Source organism: Eleutherodactylus coqui, chromosome 1 (genome assembly GCF_035609145.1).
Source record: "Eleutherodactylus coqui strain aEleCoq1 chromosome 1, aEleCoq1.hap1, whole genome shotgun sequence".
In the NCBI taxonomy this organism is placed as follows: domain Eukaryota; kingdom Metazoa; phylum Chordata; class Amphibia; order Anura; family Eleutherodactylidae; genus Eleutherodactylus; species Eleutherodactylus coqui.
The window spans coordinates 489446139-489463982 of NC_089837.1; the positions used below are offsets into that span (position 1 = coordinate 489446139).

General features: G+C 45.6%; 1 protein-coding gene across 3 annotated transcripts in view; it reads right to left on the minus strand.

Annotated features, from left to right (window-relative positions):
• DYNC2H1 (dynein cytoplasmic 2 heavy chain 1) overlaps positions 1-17844 on the minus strand; it is a 413010-nt gene that overhangs the window by 226172 nt on the left and 168994 nt on the right. For all 3 annotated transcript variants that reach the window (XM_066586361.1, XM_066586352.1, XM_066586344.1), the window contains exons 66-69: positions 17008-17171; positions 12158-12277; positions 10150-10284; positions 6406-6549 (exon numbers count right to left, since the gene is read on the minus strand). In XM_066586361.1, the coding sequence (XP_066442458.1) occupies positions 6406-6549; positions 10150-10284; positions 12158-12277; positions 17008-17171 (563 nt within the window). The remainder of the gene's footprint in view (positions 1-6405; positions 6550-10149; positions 10285-12157; positions 12278-17007; positions 17172-17844) is intronic.

Below are 17844 nucleotides of genomic sequence, written 5' to 3' on the forward strand. Positions count from 1 at the left end.
GCGACTAACGAAAAATTTCTCACTCAGTACCCCGTCAGGTCTCACTTTTACACCAGACGACCATCGCTGGAAAATGGTTCAAGAGATTTTTTTTGGCTGACAGTCAACAAAGTACCCATAGAGAGAGGGAGAGACAGATCTGAAACACAAGGGGAGTCAATACGGGTGTGTTTTACAGGTCCATATAAAAGATACCACAGATAAAGCAAGAACGGATCAATGTGACACTGCTGGCAGGCTTGGGGTCAACATGTGAAATGGCTCAGACATTCAATGCAACGCATGCCATACAAGTTTTACATGACCGTATTTCTAACAACTGCTTCAAAAGTTCATGATGTGCATGATGCGCTGCGATGAGGACGCGCTAGAACTCAAGAGCCCCCAAACATGTATGCAGACTGTTTGGAGATTGACTCACCCTGCAGATAGATAGCTAAATATGAGGGATATAGATATAAGGTTGGACTCACACAGGTGGACCGGATTCTGCATGCTGGAGGCCCGCAGCGGATCCCGGCTGGTTACCCTGCACACCTTATTTTCCTGTAATGCGTATGACAGCGGTGGCTCACCGTTGGTCACGCACACTACAGGTTTTTTTTCCCCCCAATATTTGCTTTTCCTGCACCGTCGCTAAGCAATGACACAGGTCTGGCAGCCCATACGCCATGCTAATTGCAGGACGGCCTCCATTAACTTCAATGGAGGCTGTCTGCACGGAGCCCACAGCAAAATAGAGTATGCTGTGATTTTGCCTCCGCTTGTGGATTACGCAATTTGTATCCGCGATTGTGAGTGAAAAAGCAAATTTACATGCTCTTCAATGGCCGCATTACATAGCGGATCCTCCGCATGAACGCCAACCGCGGATTCTGCAATTGGAACCAGCCGGTGTGAGCCCGGCCTAACATAGATAGGTAGACAGATGGATAAAACTGGATATAATTACATTGTATACACATTTAAACAAATTAAAAAAAATATGAAAAAACATAAAGCCGCACTTCACTTGATTTTCGGCGCCGCTCACAAGGACATTAATGGACTTATTTACATTTAAAAGTCAAAGAAAATGAATTATAAAATTAGCATATTTCACTTTATGCTTCTCTACGACTTGTACTTAACCTCTTGTCTAAAATGTTAAGTCATCAGAATAATCAGTCATTTTAAATGGGTTTATCCCCGGCACATTCTCTATTTGACAGACTTCCAAGGTGATGCTGACTCACACAAATGGCGAAAAAAGAGAGTCAGACAAAATCAGGGGGAGTTTTTGATCCAATAAAAGTGGCACAATGTCTGTCCTACTTTTACTTCGCTTTCTCACTAACATGAAAGTTTCCGCTCCTTTTCCCGATGCTTCTTGCAGAATATGAAGGCAAATTACTGCTGCTGGAAACTTTACATGCAAATCGCATTTATTAACAATACAAAAAGAGCGGAAAGAAAACTGACAATGTGAGAATCTGCGGCAGCCGGCGGGTGCCGAGCGGCATGAATGGTCTGCCGAAATACTGAATACCTGGGACAGGGATGTATAATGCAGCCGCGATGAGTTCTAGCTCAGTAACGGCTTAGAATGGACCCTACACACTGACCCTTTATGCAAGGACAAGAGAAAGTAAAAAAAAAAGCTAAGTAGGTCGTACATTTATTTACACGCAAGCTGGGATTTGGTGGTTTATGTTAGAGGGAAACTCAAGGTGAAAAGTCTATTTTCCTAAATGACTTGTGACCGGAACACAAAGTGTTTGCATGGCCTTGTATTCGGCAGCTGTCCCTCTGTCTTCTCCAGGCTTCTTCTTCTTGTTGTTGAAAGTGATGTAACCCTTTTGCCGGTCCCGATCATCTGGCCATGAGAGTATGTCATCGATCAACTGACAACACTTGGTTGATTGGGTTATGCCTGCATAGAAGGTGCACATCTGCCTGTGTATACCTGGAGATGTGCTGCCGACAAATAAGTTCTGTGGGGGGGGGGGGGGGGTGAACAATCATTTGTCCCTATACTATAGATCATGCTCATAGTCAGTCGGTGTTGGTTAGCAAAGGGCAAAAAAAAAATGTGCCCATGTAAAACCACCCTAAGTCTATGTCAGCCAATTATCAGCAGGCCGGAGTCTGTCTACCGCCTGTGACATGCACGCTGCTGCACATAGCACAGTCTGCAGCCTCGCCTCTCCCGTAACGCAGTGGTCTCTCCCTTTAGAATCCTGGAGTGATTTATTTCACTATGGCTTCTTCTACTAGTTGTCATCCATGTGGCGGCCCATGGTAGGGGGCAGTTAGGTTTCCTTCACACTACGCTTTAACACTGTTTCCATCCAGCTTTTATGCAGAAATCTACATAGAGGCCAGGATGGAATGTGGATGGCAGTATGTGAAATGCAGACTCTTTGGTCTCCGTTTCACGTGGTTTCTGTCCCAGTTAGTCAGAAAAAGTGCCGTCCTCAATGAAGCGCATTGTGAAAAAAGCCTTACTTTCACATGCAAGGCTATCTCTGTGTTTGGAGTGATTACTGGATTTAGTGAAGGCACTGGGGTATGTGGGGACTTCGGTTCCCTTCTTCTAATATTCCATTGTGCAAAAAAGGGAGAATGTTGACATAAGAAAAAACTGACTCAAGGACTTATGATTTTTATGTAATTCTAGGGGGAAATGTTTAATTTGAGGCCCATAGCTGCTGCAGTATGAGGCATGCGGCACCGTGGACTCTAATGAGCTGTGATAATCATCTGCAATTATAATTTTGCTTGGTGTGACCTAGCAGGGAGAGATAAGTCTGTGTCTAATACAGAACCGATCTCTCAGGAAGCAGGGAATGGACTGAAGTACTGATGGCCAAAGGAGGGGACTTTACGGATGTTTTTGATTGACAATCTATGGTTAGGTCTATGAAGCCTGCCACAACTAGGCTGCCCGTACACATTAGAGGTCATCCACCTATGATCTCCTGTGTATGGGGGCCGCCCAACTATCCACAGACAGCGGACGCTGGGGAAAACCAGATTCTTTTCCCTCATCTGGGAGCTGACAACAACTTCTCTAAATTAACATGTTGGCCGAATGAGTGTGTGAGAGACTTAAAGGGGCATTCTAGTAGCATAAAAGCATCCAGAGGCTAGCAGATTACTAGCTGATCAGTAGGGGTCCAACCACTGGGAACCCCAAAACAGAGTCCTGTGTCCTCCTGAGAAAGTAAAGGGGCAGAGCATACTTGGCGCCACTCCATTCATTTCACTGGCACTAGCAGAAATAGCCAAACACTTGAACTCCGCCATCTCTGGTGCTCCCTCCCATTCAAATAAATAGTGCAGTGGCCAAGCATGTTCTCTGCCACTCCATTTATTTGCCAGTGTCTCAGGAGGACATAGATACCCCGTGCGGGTCCCAGCCGTCGAACCACTACCAATCAGCTAGTTATCCCCTATTCTGTGGATAGGAATAACTTTATCTTACTGGAATACCCCTTTAAGGTTCACAAACACATTAGACAACAGTTGTCTGAATACGCCAATTATGCGTACGGTAGTACAGGACTTTTTCTTGACAGATCATGTTGGAGGGAGAGAAAGATCAACACGCTGAATTTCAACACCTGATCTTTTATTCCCCCGGTAGACAAGCCGCCATGCGAGGTGTCGGGCTGTGGCTTGCCCCCCTATTCCTCTGTGAGGCTGTATTTACACTAGGGAGTACGATATTGGTCTTAGACGGATAATACACTTGCAATTTTTTCTTTTCAGCGAATGCAATGTGTTTTCCGATAAAATGCCTCGCTATACGTGCGTGAAAAATCTCATTTTATTTCTAGTATTAAAAACAGAAAATTGCATTGATACGAGAGCGCGATGCTATTTTTTTTTTTTGCCTCCCATAGCCAATAGGAAAAATAGGAGATGCTGCAATTTTTCGATCAGTGCAAGTGAAAAATAGTCTATGGAAATTAACTCATTGAGATCCATGGCTTATTTTCCCTTCAGAGTTCCATCCATATCACAATTAGATGAAACTCACATGGGAAAATAGTTTGTGTTCTTACACCCTCAGGCTGGCCCCACAAGGACGATCGCAATTTTGCGACAAGAAAATCGTGGCAAAATCGCATCTTTATACACTGTAAATTTGGGAGCATCAGCGATGGGGTTTTTTGGATAATAATCCTGCATCGCTGCTGCCCACGATAAAATCATGCGACAAATTCACACAATTGTTTATCGCATAAGTCAATGAGACTTAGTAATGTTATAATCGCATCCCAATGCGCGTTTGAAACGTTGCAATAAAAAGAAGCCTCCATAGGAATACATGGGAGTTGGAAAAAAAAAAAATCACACATCGCAGAATGATAGAGCAGCCGCGATTTTTTATCCCATCACATCAGTGAAAACATTGCAGATGTGAATGAAACCATTGTATATCATTGGCTTCATATTCTGCTTTTCACGTGATTTTCTCGCCCTTGTGGAGTCGGCCTCAAACAAATGGACACTCAAGCTGAACCGAGAGTTCCTGCGTTTGGGTGAGACGCGGAAAAAGCTGTCGGACGAATGAGCATTTGGCTCGCAGCTATTAAGGTTGTTTTGGCACCTTTCGTCTTCAGGGCAGGAATGGATCCGACTGGGTTGGTTTTCTACACGTCCCGTTCATGGCTTCCTTCATCGATGAGGTGTCTTGCAGCGCTCACCGAGACAACCGTCATCGTCATGTCTAAACGTGAAGCCATTTTGCACTATTCGCTTATGTCTTGTTTGTCGCTCAGTTACAGCCTGTATAAAAATCAATGCTGGTTCGCTCAGTCCTCGCTCCGTCTAAACGCTCCCGCGCCGCGTTTCATATAGGCGAGGCCTGTCATCGATGTCACGGGCAGGGAGCACCAGACTGAGGCAGGAGTACTTGTTCCCCCTGCCTTGGGATGGCTATACGCAGGACAAGCATTGTCCGAACGGTTGCTCGAAACAGTCACTAAAGCGTACGAACGACCATAGTTTGTTCGCCTTTACAGATTGTTCTCTTGTTATTTGGTTTGCGGTTGGCTGAAGCGCACTCCTCCCTGCAAAGTGTATTCGCTAGTCGTTGAAAGAAGAACCGCCTGTTTACGGCAGACGATGGTTAACCTCTTGACGGTAAAGGGTCTACATGTACGCCCTCTAGTGGCAGTGTTTGTATGAAGCGGGCCTAGGAGCCAAACCTGCTCCATACATGGAGGGTGCTGGCTGTATTTAACAGTCCACAACAGCCACGGCCAGCATTCACGCTGTTAAGCCTTTAAATGTCACTCTCAATTCTGACATTAAATGCCTCTATCAGAGCTCAGGGGTCCCGAACGCCACCCATTCCCCTCCCCAATGATGAGATTGTGAGGTGGCCATTCAGTTGTCACGGCAGCCCAGGGCGGTCTGAAGTCCTTCAGAACTGCCATGTATGCCTGCCCATTATGACCTGCCCTAATCAAATGTTGGAAGACATACCATACACTGCAATACCAAAGCATTGCAGCATATGGTATAAGCAATAATAAAAAAAAAGAGCCAAGTAAAAAAAAAAAAAATAGGTTTTTAGTTATTCTACAAAATAGTGGATAAAGTTTAAAAAACTTTTTTCCACTATTTTTAATTTTAAAAAATCAAAGCAAACAAACCACATTTGGTACCGCTGAGTACATAACAATCCGATCTAACAAAATAATGCATTATAGCTCTTTCTCTCGCAGCCACCATCCTGCAAACCGAGCTAAGGAAGCCCAAAAAGCTCAGTGGGCATGTGAGCCACGGCCATGCTGATGTGGTAAAGCCGATGGTACGTATTACCGCAGAATGAACTTTGAGAAATACCACCTGAGTTACTTTGGTAAGTTCAGTATGAGACCTTACCAATTGGAGAGGTACCAACACTACTGCCCCCAAATCAACCTGGGCAAACTGTGGACCCTGATCAGTGAGCAGACCAGGCTGAACCATGGCAAGAACCCCAAATGGCCCAGGACCTATTATTGATGCCATGCACATGAGCGGAGGAGTAAGGCAAAGGAAAGAGTCGGTGGAGCCTGCATGATGTGCGCAGAAAACAATTACACTTCCAGTCTTTAACCAAATAAAGCATTATTTGCCCCGCACGGTGAATGTCATCAGAAACAATGTAACTCCAGCGTCTCATTCTACCCCTGTGCACTGAAGGCCCGTCTCCTCCGCACACATCCACCGCTATGGACAAAGTCTTTTGTATTACAATCTACAAGAGCGAATATTCATTTTGACCAAAGCACGTTGGAGATGCACATTCACATCCTTTGTTATTACGAGGGAGCATGCTGAGCAAGTAAATGTCTTATTCTTGCTGTTAGGTTAAAATGTAGTTTTTTTCCACCCATGGACAGTGAACAGACACCGGGGACGTACCTGTTTGCTAAGCAGAGTTCGCTGAAATAGTCGAAGAAAAGCGGCCAAACTAAAGCGGTACATGTTATTAATTTTGGATAAATCACAGATAATGAAGTACATTTTGCTGGCACTTTCTGCTAGTGGAAGATAGGCATTCCGCTCCTGTGGATAAGAAAAAATGAAGAAAATAGAAAAAAAATATTACAATTTGTGCTTTTACTGCCATCTAATGGACAACTGTGAAAACAACATGTAATCATGGATTTCAGGACCCTACAACAGCTCATTAGATCAGGTGTGAAATTTTGCTGGTTAGGAGGGTTAACCATGAAAAGCTAAAAGTTATCTCTTCATGTCGTCTATTGAAAGTGAATTTCAGCTTTTTATCACCGGTTCAACTTTCAGTACAACATTCTAAGCTGATCAATATCTTCAAAGTGATGGGAGCTCATACAGGACTTCAAGACACAGGCAGCAGAAAGATAAAACTCCATGTACCTGCAGTCACCACTAGAGGGAGCTCAGAAGCTTACTACATACTGCTTTATTATACAGTTCAATACGTAGACAGTATGCAGTAAGCTCCAGAGCTCCCTCTAATGGTGGCTGCTGGTAGCCAGAATTTTATATTTACAGAATGCACAGGATTTGGAGATCCCTACACAAAGATTAAAGCGGAGTCTCATAAATTAAGGAATAAATGAGCGCAGAAGAGACCTATTTAGATTAAAAGACTAATATGTATTGTTAAAGAGAGGATATTCACTTTTATATACAAACACGTTTTTAGTGATGTAATGGTCAAAGACTAGAGAACTGTTAGCGAAGGTGTCCATGGCCTTTACATAACTTATCTTTTGTAAATCTGCGTATTTTCATATTTAAGAGCGATTGCAAAAATGATTTCTTACACTCGCCAACAACCAAAGGATGGACCATAATAGTTCACTTTACGTTCGTCGTTCATTTCATGCAGCCAAAGAATCATTGTTGGATCGTTCACTTATCGTTTGGTTTAAAAAGCGATCGTTTGGTCGTTCTCAGTCACTTATAGAGCCAATGTGAATGATTAAACAGTCTCGCGTTTAACGGGTCAACGATGTATCTGCTGTGTAAGCAGGCTGCGAACGAACCATGATGTCATTCACTCGTTCAAACAATATCGTTTGATGTAAAAGGGGAATGAGAGGAGACGGAATGGGACACTACCCGGCTGATTATTCAGGATTTTATTACTCTAAGGCCTCATGTCCACGGTCAAAAGAAGAATTAAAATCCGCAGCGGATTTTAACTCTTCTCCCGCCCGCGGATCCGCACCCCATAGGGATGCATTGACCACCCGCGGGGTAGATAAATACGCGCGGATCGTCAATAAAAGTGATTTTTAAAAAAAATGGAGCATGAAAAAATCTGGGCCATGCTCCATTTTCGTGCAGGTCTCCCGCGAGGACGGCTCCCGCGGGCTTCTATTGAAGCCTATGGAAGCCGTCCGGATCCGCGGGAGACCCAAAATCAGAATATACTCACCTGCTCCGGATCTTCCCTTCGCTGCGGCTTCATCTTCTCTCCGTCGCGGTCGGATCTTTTTTCTTCAGACCGGCGCATGCGCGCGGCACGCAACCGACGTGCCATGCACCTCCGCCGGGCCGAAGAAAGAAGATCCGCCCGCGACGGAGAGAAGATGAAGCCGCGGCAAAGGGAAGATCCGGAGCGGGCGAGAGGTAAGTTTATTCTTAATTTAAGCGCTCATGTCCGCGGGGCAGGAGGGACCCGCTGCGGATTCTCCCCGTGGACATGAGGCCTAAGGGCTCCTGCACATTTGCATTTTTCTTGTGCGTTTTTTGACGCAATATTGCAGCGTTTTTTTCAGGCAATTGTCAATGGGACTTTCTAATGTTAAAAACGCATCACACAAAAATTGCGAAGCACCAACTTGTGATGCGTTTTTAACATTAGAAAGTCCTAATGACAATCGCCTGAAAAAAATGCGCAACAAAAACGCACGTGTGCAGGAGCCTTAACTAAACTACAGAGTGCCCGCTGCTTACTGCTTGCAAGCACTAACGAGGGCTCCTTACTGTGCCGGATCACTCGGCTCTTCTGACACAGTTCACTTCCTCTCGCTCCTGTCTGAGCAGTCAGGCTTCTTTCTCCCTTCAGCTTGCATGAATCAGTGAAGAGAGCAGCAAGAGGATATTAATTGTGTCAGAACAAAGCCAGATCATCAAGCACAGTAAAGGCCCTTTTACACACAACGATTATCACTCAGAATTCGCTCAAAAGCCATCTTTGAGCGATAATCGTTACATGTAAATGTGCCCATCTTCCACTTTTCTGCCGAACGAGGATTGCATGTTTGGCATCAAATCCTTAGTTTCAGCAGAAGAGCTGATAGCAGGGACTTCACTCTGCGTTCTCCACGGGGAGCGCTGATAACATTGTCCCAGCAGAACAAAGGGAATGTATTCAGAGAACAGACCACCCGCTGTTCTCTGAATATAGCTCCCAGTCGCTCACACGCATCAATAAGCTACTAATTGGCATTTGTACCATTTAGAGGTTTATTTAAAATGATCGCTCAAAAGGCAACTTTTGAGCGATCATCTTTGTGTGTAAAGGGGCCTTAAAGAACCAGCGTCCGAGCTTGTACCCGCAAGCAGTAAGCAGCCCATAGTTTGCAGTTAGGTAGAGTAAAGGCCCATTTCTACAGGACGAGTGTCTGGAAAATAATGATCGACACTCGTCTCCGTGTATACTCGCTCCTGTGCCATTACGAATGAGAGAGTACCGCTGGTTGGCTCGCAGTGCAGCCAGCGAGAGTTCTCCCTCCGCTCTCCCTCTGCCCTGATCCATTCACTGTAAGCAGCGGCCATTCAGTACTGACCGACTGCTGTTTACAGTGAATGGCTAGTCGTTCAGTTTTCAAGCATGCATTTACACGGGACGACTATCGTTCGAAACCCCCGTGGGAATGCAAGATTTTGAGCAACTCCTAACGATAATCGTCGTGTGTAATAGGGCCCTAAGGCTGGTTTCACATCTGTGTTGGAAGTTCTGGCCGGAGGTTCCGTCACAAATCCTAATTAGCTAAGTAGTGTATCCCGGACCTACTGCATCTCCTTCTTCGCCCGGTTGGAAGTAGGTTCTCACACATGTCCTTCCCCCCCACCTTACTGACCGATTCTGCACAAACCTCCGTCCTCCAGCAGCCCCGTGTATGGGAGCACATTGATGTGTCGAAAATAAACGGTTACATTTTTGATGAAAATCATTTTTGCAGTTTGTTTTGTGAAAACACCCAGACTTTCCAAAAAAACGTCAGCGATGGCGTCCATAGCCTTTAAATGCCTTTCGATACGGAGTCCTCGTCTAAATCCGAGTTAGGCGATACTATTATTGTGTGAAAAATCCCATAGCCCATTATAAAGTATAGGATACAGAAAACGACTACGACTAAGCAATCGGCTTAACAACAGACATGAGCAATCCATGTGTATGATTGGTAGGCGCTGCGTATAGGACAGACCGTGCCGGGTCAATCACTGCGTTGCTTTGGACTCCTCACACAAATGATTGTCTCGTATGATGGGATAATCTGTGCGTCTTGCTTCATATTCATAATCTATCTGTATAATCCAATTTCCACAGCGTTCAGCTGCATGTAAATATGTCTAATCCTTCCGGCACACATTTACCTACCAGGACATCGGAAATACAAGCCAAGCAAGTAGTGAAATACAGGAATATAGACTAAAACGGACCTGATCCAGCGAGCTCTGCAGCCGGTGCGACTCGCTGAGGGACTCCTGGATGAGCGCGCTGCTCGCCTTGGTCTGATTTAAGGAGTTAATCAGCTCCTTGTTGTCCAGCATGTTTCCTTGAGACGTTGCAAGTGTCTGAAAGAGAAAACGGTTGGAATGACTGCTGACACGATCTGTGCGTTTCTTGTTCACATCGTAAGTCAGGAGGTTTTATAATTTCTTGAATACATTTTTCACCTGATTTTTACCTTCCGGTCATAAACTATCTTCATTGTCGCTTTTTTTTATTTTTACTTTCCAAAAGCTGTAAGTCACCCATTACATCGATATGGCCATAGAAGGAATTATTAGGAAATTATAGCACACGTGTTTCTGGTGGCAGCTCTGCTACATGCACGGCACACACACACACAGCTCTGCTACATGTAGATCACATACAGTTTTGCTACATATATCCTTCTACAAAAGCAGCACAGCAGAGTCCTGCAAACACTGATCACCCCCTGGTCATAGGACCCCAGACTGCGCCCACACAGGTGACTGATCACATGATACTGACATCACCACAGGTCTTGTAAGCACACGGCTGCTGTATGTATTTGTTAGTATTCCATCCCCTAGAAACCCCCTGCGGCCTCAGTTACTAGCCGGACAGCAGCAGTATGCGTACAGGACCTGTGAGGATGTCACAGTCATGTGATCAGGAGAGAAGCACGTAACTCACTCACTCGGAATGAAAGATTTTTGATGATGTCACCGTCATGTGAACAAGAATGGAGCACGTAACTCACTCAGTCGGGATGAAGGACCTGTGAGGATGTCACCATCATGTGATCAGGAGCAGAGCATGTAACTCCCTCACTGGGGATGAAGGACCTTTGATTATGTCCCAGTCATGTGATCAGGGGTGGAGCATGTAACTCACTTATGGACGGACAGGTGCTGGTTGGTATTTTCATGGCGGCTTGTCTTTTGCAACATAAGCTGTAACTTTAAAAGGTAGCATTTCACATACTATATGATGTATTGTCCCAGAAGCAGAGAGTGGAGGGGTAAATGACCTGTAGATGATGATCTGGGTGCTGTTTAAAGGCGGCCATGATGGCTGATACCATCTTTAGACTACCTAATTACACAGAGTGAATGGATAGTATTAGGACTATCAAGGCACTATACCTGCTCTTTGATTGGCAGGCAGCTGTTCACATGATTAGAGTAGGCCAATCACAGAGCAGTGCATAGGTTGATTAGATAATGGTGGCGACTATCTTATAAAAGAGGCACCCAAAATGTTTTATTTTTTATTTTTTGAGAGCAGTAGTGACTAGAGATGAGCGAGCGTGCTCAGCAAGGACAGATACTAGAGTGAGTATCGTCCTTACAGAGTACCTGCCTGCTCACCCGCAAAGATTCGGGTGTCGGCGGTGGTGAGCGCTGTGTTGCGGGAGTGAGCAGGAGTGGGAGAGCCCTCCTGTCCCCCGTCCCCCCCATTTCTATGGGAAACCTCAAGTCGCATTCGCATGTACATCGCATGGCATGCGATGCATTATAAGTCCCATTGAAATCAATGGGCGATGTAGTCTGAGGAATGCGATAAGACAGAGTATGCCACATGTATGTGACTTCATTCAAAACAATGAGGTTCTTATTTGGCAAGATTTGGGCACCTGTCAATGCACATATCTTGCGCGTTTCTCAGCCATGTGAAAGCGACCTTAAAGGGTTAGTATCAAATCACTGCACCTTCTATGGAAGCCACATACATAGATGCAACTTCTGCAATTCCCTAACATTTACTTCCAAGTGGCTCCAAGCTGAAGTCCCATTTAACTGACACTCCAGCTGCCGTTTACCGGCCATTACATCTGCTTCTGATTTCCGAAGCACAGATAAATCCCTTCTAGGAGAAGCACATACGTCAACGACTGATAGCATTATATAGCCGAGAACAAAGCTCACCGGGCCCTTTATAAAATGCTGCGAATCAAGACATTTCCACATGTCTTACCTCCAGGAGCGACTCCTCCAGCTTCGCCAGCTGAATTTTCTTATCTTCCTCTTGTTGCAGTAATTTGGTCTTCTGTTCTTCCAGGTCCGGTTTCTCATGCTGAATCGTTAGAGCCAGGAGCTAAACAGAATTGTATTTGGACGTGTTAGCGCATTTGTGTGCCGCTGACTGACAACAATGAATTAGAATAATGCAGGATATGCCGGCCTATTGTCACTTATCTGCATAAGGAGGTTTTCTAATATCCAGTTTAGAAGCATTTGTATTCCTCGCACTGAGGACGCAGCTTTTCCAGCAGACATTATAGATTCTCCCTGGTGTTACCAAATGGAAGACGGTTTTTAAATGAGATCCTTTAAAATAGACACAAAAGTGTAATTACTCCACGCTAGAGCGATGTCCGGGACGTAGAACAATGAAAGCGCGTCTAATGTATATGTATTTCAATGTTCTAAAGCTCCGGGAAGGAAACCGGCGAGGGAGAAATTATACTGTCAGTCTCAGAACATCTGCAACGGCTCCGAGCTATATGAGAGAGGGCACCTTGTTCTGTTCACGGGGCGCATGGTGCCACAGACTCTGCGTCACGGGGGTGACCCATTGAAACGAGTGGGAATTCGAGGAAAAAAGTAAACTCTGCGTCGGTTTTGCCGCACATAGATTAACGCCATTGAACAAGACTCGTCCACATGTGGATGGAGTAATGCAAATTTGATGCAAAAATCCATGTTTAAAGCCTTATGCAGATGGGCGAGTGCCATTGTGATCCATGAAAAACAGTTTTTCTGTGCATTTCTCATCCAGCTTTGCTTCTTTTTCAAGCACGTGCGCCATTTTTTTTTTTAACACATGGGGAAAAAAGTAAGAAGGTGGCTCCAATGATCTCATATTTAAGTCAATGGGTGCGTGAAAGGGATGGAACGCACCGAATGCCATGTGACTGCATGGTTTCTTTAACGCATCAATTGATTTGAATGGGCGATTCTTATCCGAGAACCAGAGCCACAGAGGCCATGCTGTTCTTTATTTTACCCGGACTATCTGTCCGATTAAAAACAGGTCCATGTGAACAGAATCAGTGAAAACTGTGCGTTTTATTTTCATGCAAGTTTGGTCTAAATTAAAATCAAAACGCGCTCACACAGAATAAAAAACACCTGAATAAGCCCTAAACATAGACATTTCTGCAGCGATTTTCATTGAAATGTGCCTTTTTTATTGTCTGTCTCTCATCACTTTCTCCTAGGGCATGCTGACTTAAAGGGGTATTCCCACAATTGACTTTTATCAGCTATTCACAGGTTAAGGGATAAAAGTCTGATTGGTGGGGGGCTCACCACTGAGACCCCCATTAATCCAGAGAACAGGCGTCTCACCGCCCACTCCCCATCTTACTGTACCCCCTGCTGTGAGGCGGAGATTACCGTATATACCGGCGTATAAGACGACTTTTGAACCCCGAAAAATCTGCTCTGCAGTCGGGGGTCGTCTTATGCGCCGGTAATACAAAAAAAAAAAAGTGTAAAAAAAAAAAATTTTATTACTCACCTCCCACGGCGTTCTGTCGCGCTCCGGCAGGATGTCGCTCGCTCCGGCAGGCTGTTGCTCGCTCCTCGTCCCCGCCGCAGCATAGCTTTCTGAATGCGGGGCTTGAAATCCCCGCTTCCAGAAAGCTAATACACACGCCGGCAGCCATGACAGCATTGAATGGCTGTGATTGGCTAAAGCACACGTGGCTTCAGCCAATCACACTATTCAATGACATCATTGAATGGCTGTGATTGGCTGAAGGCGCACGTGTTAGCAATCACACCCATTCAATGATGTCATTGAATAGTGTGATTGGCTGAAGCCACGTGTGCTTTAGCCAATCACAGCCATTCAATGATGTCATGGCTGCCGGCGTGTGTATTAGCTTTCTGGAAGCGGGGATTTCAAGCCCCACATTCAGAAAGCTATGCTGCGCCGGGGACGAGGAGCGAGCGACAGCCCGCCGGAGCGAGCGACATCCTGCCGGAGCGCGACAGAACGCCGTGGGAGGTGAGTAATAAAATTTTTTTTTTTTTCTCCACTGAATACCGGCGTATAAGGTGACAGTTGGGGGGTCGTCTTATACGCCCCGTCGCCTTATACGCCGGTATATACGGTATATGGAGAGGCAACCAAATATGCATACTGCCGCACCATTCACTGCAATGAGATTGCTGGAGATATGGGAAAGGAGATGACTGTGAGGGTCCGTGAACTAGGATATGCCATAACACAGCGCTTACATAGACAGGGGGGAATACAGAAAGACAAAAGTACAAACATTACAGAACCACGGTTACATAGTAATCAATTGATGGTAACAATAGGGGTGAGGGTCCTGCTCCAACGAGCTTACATACTACGAATAGTGGGGTGATACAAAAGGTAAAGGGGCTGGAGATGTGCACAGTATGGCGAGGTGGAGAGTGAGAGGTGATATACACATAGACAATGGTCAGACATTTAGCCGTGAATCGTTATGACTGCAGGAGCGGTTTATGATGGCTAGCAGGGATTGCAGTCAGTAGGTCAGGGAGCATGTTATCAGGCGGAGTACAGAGAGGTTTGTTTAGGGAATGCGGTATGCCTCCCTGAAGAGGTGCGTTTTTAGAGCACGCCTGAAGTTCTGCGAGTTCTGGACTGCCTGGGTATCCTTTGGTAGTGCGTTCCAGAGGACCGGTGCTGCTCTGGAGAAGTCTTGGAGGCGGGAATGAGAAGTTCAAATTAAAGGGGCACTCAGTCTGGTTTCGTTAGCAGAGCGGAGAGCCCGGGCTGGGCGATGGATTGAGATGAGGGAGGCAATATAGGGGGGGCGCTGCTCTGTGGAGGGCTTTGTGGATGAAGGTAGTAAGTTTAAATTGAATTCTGTATTTAACGGGCAGCCAGTGCAGTGACCGGCACAGGGCAGAGGCGTCCGAGTAGCGGCTGGACAGGGAGATGAGCCTGGCTGCCGCATTCAAGATGAATTGTAGAGGGTAGAGTCTGGTGCAGGGGAGGCCGATCAGCAACGAGTTGCAATAATCAAGCCGGGAGTGGATGAGGGCAACAGTAAGCGTTTTAAATGTGTCCTCATTGAGAAAAGAGTGGATTCTTGCGATGTTCTTGAGGTGCAGCTGACATGTTCGGGCCAGAGATTGGATGTAGGGGGTAAAAGAGAGATCGGAGTCGAATATGACCCCAAGGCAGCTATACTGTAGTACTGCCTTTTCCTGGCCCACCCAATGTTCAGCAATGCCATGATGAAGCTAATTTAGTATACAGGACATTAAGTATGCTCTGTAATCAGGGGCGGACGAGTTCCAGAAGCCCGGAGCTCCCCTGAATTGTAGGTTTGATAAGATGTCTGTATCCTTTTAAGCTACATATTAATGCAAGCCATACTCGCTAAATACCTTTTAATTGAAGGCTGGTTTGGCCAATAGTTTTTAACTTGGCTCTTCCATAAACATGCAAGCTTTACCCGGCCAGACAAGCATGTTTAATGCTGTAGTAGGAGAGGGAATAAGCAGCCAACAGACATCGCTGGTGACACTTACTGTACCGTCAGATGAAACAGGATTACTATTTAAAAAAAAAACGAAAAACATATTTATGTAATTTTTTATTTATTGTTTTTATCTTTTTAACGGTCCTCTAACCACCATGACTTTTTAGCTTTCCGTTGATGGGGGTTGTGTAGGGGCTCGTTTTTTCGCAGATGATCTGTGGTTTCTATACCCCAGTTTTGGAGTGCATATAACTTTTGGATGATTTTTAACTACATTTCTTTCTTAGAGAAAGGGTGACCAAAAAAACGCAATCCTGGAGTTCCAGATAAACAATGCGCTATTTTGATATACGAACTTCCATGGACACAGCATTTTTATTTTTGAGAAATCTTTTTTCTCTAGCTTTTCTATTTGTGTTTTGTTTGTTTTTTAAAGTCCCCCAAGAGGACTTGAACTTGAGATCATTGGATGCAGTACAATTGCAATATCATAGTGTTGCATTATACTGTATTCTGAAAGGCAATCTATCAGCATGTGGCACAGGCACGCTTTGAAAGGCATTCCTCCATGGCAGCGCTAGGGGTCCTCAGAAGGCCATAGGACCCCCAAAGGCCGATCAGGGCATTTAAATGATCGTAGCTGTTAACTGTCAAAGATAGATGGAACTCATCGTGTACGGAGCGGGATTGGCTCTCGATCCTGCTCCATACAAACTTTGCACCCAGAAGACGTGCATGCACATCCTTTTGGGTGAAAGGATTAAAGGGGTTGTCCCGCGGCAGCAAGTGGGGTTATACACTTCTGTATGGCCATATTAATGCACTTTGTAATGTACATTGTGCATTAAATATGAGCCATACAGAAGTTATCAAAAGTTACTCACTTACCTGTTCCGTTGCTAGCGTCCTCGTCTCCATGGTTGCCGTCTAATTTTCGCCGTCTAATGGCCAAATTAGACGCGCTTGCGCAGTCCAGGTCTTCTTATCTTCTCAATGGGGCTCCGTGTAGCTCCGCCCCGTCACGTGCCGATTCCAGCCAATCAGGAGGCTGGAATCGGCAATGGACCGCACAGAAGCCCTGCGGTCCACGGAGGGAGAAGATGCCGGCGGCCATCTTCAGCCGGTAAGTAAGAAGTCACCGGAGCGCGGGGATTCAGGTAAGCGCTGTGCGGATTTTTCTTTAGGTCCCTGCATCAGGGTTGTCTCGCGCCGAACGGGGGGGGGTTGAAAAAAAAAAAACCCGTTTCGGCGCGGGACAACCCCTTTAATATAAATCTTACAGATACAACACCAATATCTATACGGTTCTTCATGCTCAGACTAATAGAATTACCTGTCCTCGTAATCCAGCTCTTGTGGTTGTGAAATTAACCTCAGTAACAATTGAAGAAGCGTCCGGTGGTATGAAGGGATTAGGATTGCGTGTGGCAAGAAATAAGCGGAATTCTTCATTATAATCTATAGTTTTCTCCCCAATCTGGACAACATATCGGGGGCCTGTCAAAACGGAAAGGTACATTTTGAAATTAAATTCTATACATTACCCAAGAGGTATATTGCAAAGCAAAGCTAAATGCTGGAATTATTATAGTCTCAGTGAGACCTCAAGACACAACAGTAATGTCTATACATATACATGGAGATAGTGGTATTAGGCTGTACATGTACCCTCTGATCAGTAAAGTGCTACAGAATATGTTGACACTTCTTAAGAGCCTTAATATATTATTGACCAATACCTAAATATGTAATAACTGATAAAACCACTAATTACTTGTTCCTAAAATAGCAACTGTAATGATGCTGAGCTCAACGTTATATTGTTTTCTAGGATTTAATCTGGGATTTTCATATTAAAGCTGTTGGCAGGACACACAGAAAAATTCTTTGAGCCTTGCTTCCCCTTCCAACACATAGAGGGAGCCTGTGAGTTGTGGGGTAGAAAGGGCTTTGCTTCACTAAGTGTGACTTGAGAAGCGGGACTCACGGGCCTCCTCTGCGCGGGGGCGTGAGAAGCGGGCCTCCTCTGCGCGGGGGCGTGAGAAGCGGGCCTCCTCTGCGCGGGGGCGTGAGAAGCGGGCCTCCCCTGCGCGGGGGCGTGAGAAGCGGGCCTCCCCTGCGCGGGGGCGTGAGAAGCGGGACTCCCCTGCGCGGGGGCGTGAGAAGCGGG